This window comes from Pygoscelis adeliae, unplaced genomic scaffold, assembly GCF_000699105.1.
Source record: "Pygoscelis adeliae isolate BGI_AS28 unplaced genomic scaffold, ASM69910v1 Scaffold260, whole genome shotgun sequence".
Classification (NCBI taxonomy): domain Eukaryota; kingdom Metazoa; phylum Chordata; class Aves; order Sphenisciformes; family Spheniscidae; genus Pygoscelis; species Pygoscelis adeliae.
In genome coordinates this window covers 369,167-376,468 of record NW_008824001.1, presented here as the reverse complement: position 1 = coordinate 376,468, position 7,302 = coordinate 369,167, and the positions used below count along the sequence as shown (strand labels likewise).

At 39.0% G+C, this 7,302-nt stretch overlaps 1 protein-coding gene across 1 annotated transcript in view; it reads left to right on the top strand.

The window, feature by feature from the left end:
* METTL4 (methyltransferase like 4) overlaps positions 1-2,433 on the top strand; it is a 20,835-nt gene extending 18,402 nt beyond the window's left edge. The window contains exon 8 of the mRNA XM_009324970.1: positions 1,605-2,433. Coding sequence (XP_009323245.1) covers positions 1,605-1,750 — 146 coding nt within the window. The 3' untranslated portion in view covers positions 1,751-2,433. The remainder of the gene's footprint in view (positions 1-1,604) is intronic.
* Positions 2,434-7,302: the final 4,869 nt, after the last annotated feature.

Below are 7,302 nucleotides of genomic sequence, written 5' to 3'. Positions count from 1 at the left end.
CAGTATTTTTTAAATTAAAAGCTGCCTGGATTATAACTCATCTGAGACATTCATTTGACATTTGTTAAAGATTGGAGGAAGGAGAATAGATTTATATGCCGTGCCAAAATAAAAGAAAGTCTGGTAACACCCATTACAAAATATTTACAAAAAAATTACATATTTACATATTTACAGAAAAGTTTTGAATGGATTAAAGCTTTGGAAGAGGCAATCATGGAGGTAGGAAATGCATCTGGGGTTGGTTAACCCTCACTAGAAAGTGAAGTGGATGCTCATCTTTCTGCAACAGGAGCAATCCATGACAAGATCAGCTGGGGTCTCACACAGGGAGTCTGCGACTGGCGAACTTGATGCAAAAAGTTAGAAATTGGATTGCACCAAAAAAAAAAAGCATCCCCTCTCATACTTTGATGTATGCTGATTGAATGTATTTTTGCTTTCTGCAGTGATCGTATCTGAAGAGACTGAGTCAAGCAACATAATGTTGTATTTATGAGCTGTAGTTTTAAGCTATAGAAATTCAGAAACCACTGGGAGATCTGATCAAAAATGACCAAGATACCATTTCGAAAGGGAAATGGTTTCATAGTTTTTCTTCTTTTGTCCTCAGTAACAAAAACTAAAACTTAACATGTAATTTTTAGTGTAGATATGTTTTTCAGTCTTTCTGCCTCCTTTGTGTTGGATACTCCTTAAACCTTTGTTTTTCTCATGCATATTTTTATACATAATATCTTTGTAGCTATTTCCTGAAACCTAGTTAAGAATTTGTTTGACCCAGCCACAAACTAAATGGCTCTGTATGACAAGTAACATGTTTAGCAATAAACTGTTTGCGATAATACTTTTCAGGTGAAATGCGAGATCTTTTTCTGTCACTCCAAGGATACCAGTCATAATCGGTGACACAACTGATGTTAATGACAGGCATCTATTTATTTGGATTTAAGCAGTAAAAATGCCCAATTGTAGAAGAAATTTGAGATTTATGTTACTGAATGAAAGAACACAGTTATATAAATATTTCTTCAGTTGCCAAGTTGGTGTTGGGGAAAAAGAAGTCCCTGTACTTTTATAGCCCTTTTAGTGTTATGCTTATTTAACTGGTGTTTCTTATTTTATCTTTTAACAGTTGTCATCAAAAAAATGCTTTTATCCCCTTTAAGATGCGGAGGAAAAGAGTGTGATCTTAATTAAGGGAAGGTTTTACTTATTTTTAGAAATGTTTCCCCTGTGTTATAGGAGCTAAGTGAGTCTTCAGGAGGTGTTTGGTTGATCTTAGTGAAAAATTCAGCACTCATCTATGTAGAAGCTGAAATAAATCCTCATTCCCTTTCTCTAAATGAAAACCAATAAATCAAGGTTATTGAAGGCCTTGACAGTATTGTTCAGAATCTCAAGGGCACTTATTTAAAATTACTTTCTCACTATAAATAGTCCAGCTGTTTGATGAAACCCCTGAAATTAATTTGCTGTCTCTCCCTTTTTTAATGAAACATTCAGGTTTTCATCCACTAGCAGCACAGGGGAGGTTTTATTTGTTTACTATTGTTATTTGTACCTTTGTCACTGTTGTTATCTTCCTTTTTTCTCTTGCACAGCGGTTCTGGCAGAGTTTATCAAGCCAGATGTGGAACGCTTGGAGTTGTTTGCTCGCAACCTACAGCCTGGCTGGACCAGCTGGGGAAACGAGGTTTTGAAGTTTCAGCACATTGAGTATTTCACTCTTCTGCAGAATGAAAACTGAGTTGGGTCTTGTAGCTTAATTCTGAAATTCCACACCTTCCTAGCAGGGTCTCGAACTTGCCTTTATTACTGATGGTACACTCAGAAGGTAACAGAAATAAAGCTAATTGCACTTCGGTTAAAATTCTTGAAGTGACAGGATATCTGTTTAATGGTATTTCTATTTGTACAAGCTGGTCCTTTATTTTGATGATCTTGAGGTATTTAAATACCGATGTTAGAGTGTAAGTCCATCCCTGTTTTTTTCAAACCTCAAGAAAAGAAAGATATTTTAAAATATTCTCACTGCAGCTATCAAATCTGAGCATCATAAGTGCTACCGTGTTGCACTTGTAATGTATTATTTTTAAAGAATGATAATGTATTAGTTTTAGAGTGGCAATGGAAGTAAACAGTTCTGAATTACATATGTTTCCTTAAAGAAGATTGTTTTTTGCAAAACAGTGGATTTTGAACTAAAATAATTATGAAGGCAGTGTATCCTCCTACATGTTTGTATCTGTCTGCCTGCCTCAGAGGAAATAAAAGGAGCAGTGCTTGTGTTGACTGGCAAATGAATTGTTGACTGACCACTTTCTATGTAATAAAACAGTCAGCAATTCCATCTTTCTGTATATGGTGTTAATTCTTTGAATGCACTGTAAGTGATCAGTCTCAACATCTTACAAATTCTGCATATGAAGCTGTGAGATTTAACTGAAATTTTAACAGATTATAAGTATTTTAAAAATTCTCTTTCCTTACGTTGGAACATTAAAAAGCCATGCCAGTGAGCTGTATTTTCCAGCTAGCATAAAAATGATCTTTCTTTTTCTAAGAGTGGTACACTTTGTGTGTCCTTTGCTGCCCTTAGATTTGCTTTGAAAAATAAAAAAAGGAGACTTAATGAAGCCTCTGCCACTTACTCATTTGCAGCGGTAGAGGCAGAGCTGCTGGACAAGCTGATTCTCCTGATGGCAAGCTCCTGAGTTCTGACTCTCTATAAAGGGGAACAAAATGCATTGCGTGTCTTCTTTACATTCATTTCCCTTTTGGTAGTCTGATGAGCTGTGAAGGTTTTTAATTTAAACTTTAAATGTTAGCAGATTATTTTTTAATAATTTTGTAATAAAAATTAAAATAAAAACCTGTCAGTGTCTTACTTGCAGACCCAGTTTCTATATTACTGTTCAATTTCATGTTTTGCCTATTGGAGCAGTGGAGTTAACAAAACAAGGAAAATGCTTTTTTCTTTTTTCTTCTTTTTAAAACATAAAATCAGTAAGTAATGTAACTGTGAAAGTAGTTAGCAGGCAAAAAACACTTCTTGCCTTGCTGCATGATTTTACTTAGCCTCCATTTTAAACTGTCAGTACGTAAGCAAGCTTACCTACAACTATAAGGGATAAGAAGGTTCTTTATTTGCTTTCAGTTTTACAAGACATTCCCTCTCTGGAGCTTCTGAGTTCCCAGGCAGAATTCACTTGCACTCCCAAGATGGTCTCATCCAGTACTAAATGAGTGTATGAGACTCGAGTATGGAATAAATCATAACTACTGCATATACCTTGTTTTCCCTTTCTAGTCTATAAAACAGTACAAGAAATGACAATATTGTCTGTTCCACATCCACTGCTGTGAATGGCTCTAGATTATCTTTTAATTGCAAATAAAGGAAAGGGATGAACAATCTTAGAGATCAGGAAACCACCTTTCTCCACCTTTGAGCTAAGCAGCAGAACCCTTTGAAGGGAATGACCTTCTTCAAGTTGTTTAAGAATTGATGGCCTATTTAATCTCTCTTTTCTGTGGAGTCCCTTTGCAAGTTGCAGTCTTCCAGCCCTTCTTGTGTCTTCTGAGCTGCTGTGCTCAGCAGCTGAGCGGCTAATTCCAGCAGCTGGGAATCCAACCTCCTGAGTATGGTTTGTATGTAGAGGGCATGTGCAGACAGGCTGTAAGCATCTCAGACTGGAAATCAAAAATTGAAGATTGGAGTCTAAATAATACCTGATCCTGTCATAAATAGTTACAAAATTGTGCCTCAGACAGCTGTTTGCTCTGCCACTTTTCTAGCGCTCTGGCATGACAAAAACCTTGTGAATATGACAGAAGAGGTGCTCTACATCTGCAGCCAACCTGAATCTATTGGGTTTTCTCAGGAGGAGGTTCAATGTATCTCTGTTGCTAACTCAGAAATCTCATGGTGGTATTAGCAGTTGATAGTTTCAGGGTCATCTTTAAAACATAATTATTGGCCTGTTATGCTTAATTCATAATTTAAATAGCCTCTTACATTTTTCTAGCTGTCCAAAATCCCAGCTGTCCCCAACCAGCCATCAGATGTTTCGGTGTCAGTCAGATGATTCCTCTGAGGCAGAATCTGAAGCATACTGAAAAATCAGTGATGAGTGAAGCCAGGTAATATAAAAGGACAATTTAAGATCCAATTTCCTTTTGTGAAAGAGTAATATTATCCATGTCAATTGATCTATATTACTTTTGTGGTGGAAAGTTGCCCTCTGTTGTTTCAAGCTTTGTATAAAAACAGGAAACCTGCTCTGAAGTGTTTACAAACTTGGTGAGAAATGAAAGAACAAGGGAGAAGATAAGGATGGAGGAGCACAGGATAGTGATGAGATTTTAAGGTGAATATGGGAAGTAGCAGCCTAGGTATTATGCACATCTTCAGTGTTCCTAAGAAATGATAGCGTTTCCCCCCCCCCATTTTTAAAGAGATTTTCTGCTTTTCTATTTTGGTATGTTAAAATTTACACATTCCAAGGAAAAACAGGTGAAGTGTGTATTGTACTAACAACATCGACAGAAGAGAAGGTTTTTTTAGTTCTAAATTCTTTGTGTGGCAGTTTGGTGAAGTGTGAACTGTGATTGCTCAAGAATTTTCAGAAAGTACTTTATTTGGTACATCTGCTGTTATTTTAGCAGGACGATAAAAAAATTCTTTGGCTAGGTGTTCTCTACCTCTTAAGGCCTTTTAAAACTATGTCTTATTGCAAAAAAATCTCAGTTCATAAAGCAGTAAGAAGTAATTTTAAGCTGCTCCTATATGTAGAGTACATCAAGTGTCATAATCAAACTTACTTTTATGAAGATTCAGGTTTGAGTATGATTTTGAAATGTCAAATTAGCATATGACCTTTACTTGTATTTTTAAACTTTTGTAAAATAAAAAGAATTATACCAGTAAGATAAGTTTTTGGAATAGTGATTGCTAGGCGTGAGCTCCTGTGGAAACAGGAAAGTTTCTTTTGCAAGATTAAACATTAAAAAAGTGAAGTAAGTGAGCAGCTCTTACCTCTTTATAGATAGATTCAGCTCAGGTAGGTATCAGCACCAATAAAAAGTTGACTTTGAAAATTGATTTTGAAACTGTATAGACAATGACAAAATAACAGGAGGAAAATGCTACTATGCCTCAAGAATTGTGTTCATTAACCTCAACATACTGTTTAAGACTTACCTACTGCTCATTTTGGGTTGAACACAACAGTAAGGGAATGGAAGATGGCTAGAGAATAGCCAAGGAATGACGTTTGTTCAAGTTGCTGAAAGAAGCCTTGTGGTGTCCAAGCTGGCAGGTATTTTCCGAATGGTCTGACAGTCTAGTGGAACTTGCTTGACTTAACAACTTTTGCCACAGTAATGACTAGGAGTGTCCTTGTGCAGCAGCACATTGCTATCCCATGCTCTTCAGCCCTTACCTGGATGGGGATTCCTCTTTGCGGAGAACACGGCCACGGAAAGGAGCTGCTGTTTCACAAAGCCAATGTCTAAACTGCGAGACCTCAGAAATGCTTCTCTGATCTAGCTGTGTGCCCTGGTTACACCCTGACTCCATAGGAAGGACTCCCAGGATCAGGAGGAGCCCCACTGTACTTTGGTCAGGGCTGGTCTTGGTAGAAGAGGTGTATGCTGTGACCTAGTGTGAATCAAGGGCTCTGCTGTTACAGGAAACGCCACTGTATAATCCCTTCCCTAGAATGACGAGGTATTTTCCATTAGTGGTGGTAATTGAATGCTGATGTTATTTCAGGAATAGTGGGAAGTTAGAAAAAACAACCAAGAAGAGCAACTAGTGGGTGTAGATAAACTGCTACCCATACAACAGAGGCACGGCTAAGCCACTAACCATAACGAGTCTTGCTTATGGACAAAATCTGCTTTGTTGCATTAGCAAAGCTTGAGCCTGCAGCTGTTAAACAGTTAAAAATCACCATGCCGGGAGGGGTGAGTGGGGAGTTTGGTTGTCAGAAGCAACTTGCATGGACCAGTCTAACTAGAGACCTTTGGGAGAGGATGCTACTGCAAGACAGCCTTCCTAAATTGGGTCTTACAGGTTGTTCCCAAGGAGTCAAGGGAACTTCATACAGAACAGTACAATGGAAATCTTCATGCTCAGAAAGCTGTTTCTATGGCTCAGCCACAAGTGCTCTTTTGCTGCTGGAGAAGGCATCTTGGGTGACCCAAACTAAATGGTGGTCACCTGAGAAAAGAACAGGTACAATCCTGTTTGTGGCCCGGTGGTCAGATGTGGGAGGGCATGGCAACAGATGCTAAGTCTACGGCCTGGTTTGAGAGAAGAGTATTTGTAAGGCTGTGATCAGACAGCACTGGGACGGTGACTGGTCTGCCAGTATTTCGTGGAGGGAATCGTTTGTGTGTGTGTGTACTTGCGTGTACATGCAAAGCTGGTCTGTTGCAGTAGTGTGAATCAGGGGTATACTGTCCTTTGAATAACAACCAGAGTTGTGCATTGATAGAAATTTAATACCTTTGCCTTTTTACTTGTCAGTGCCCTGATGTTACTAATTTGTTGGGAAAAAGTACTTTTTATTTGGTTAGAGATGCCCCAGTAACGCTTAAAATGTTTAAAAGCATTTTACGCTTAACGTTTAACGTTTAAAAGCTTGCCTGGGGACTGCATGATAGATACATTTTTGCTTGGTGCTTTTTGAAGGCCTAACATTGTCACTGATAAGTGAACAGCAGAGCAGCTGCCAAGGTGGGTTCCCATGGCCCTGGGCACATCTCGACAGCGCAGGAGGCACGCAGAGGGTTGGGCAGATGTGTAGTTTCACTGGTCCTATGGCAGCTTCGATTCGCCTTAGCATTACCAAAATCAAAGCAGCTCTAACTAGGCTAGGTCACCTTCCTGGGCCTGGCTATGAGAATTTTCATTGCTGGCATAAGGGAGGTGAGGCTGTTACCTCATTAGGGTTGTTCTTTAGGTGGATTGAAAATTTTCTAAAAAAAATTAGTTTTCACTTGCAAACATTTTTTGTTAAACTTGTTGAACTCTGATGGTGTGCTGCAGAGCCTGGGCTTTCAGCTTTGGATCTGAGCCTGCCACACGGGCTGTCCTGGGATTAAAGAGTTATGGGCCTTGCTCTGTGGGGCTGAGACCCAAAATGCCTGGGGTTTCCAGGCATACTCTCTTGGAAGAACTCTGGCTGCCAAACTGCAGGCGGTCCTCCTCAGTGGTCCCCCCTTCCAGCTTTTTAGCTTTTTAGCTCCCTATCAGTCCTATGAGAAGAAGGGCTGGGATGCACTGTTGAC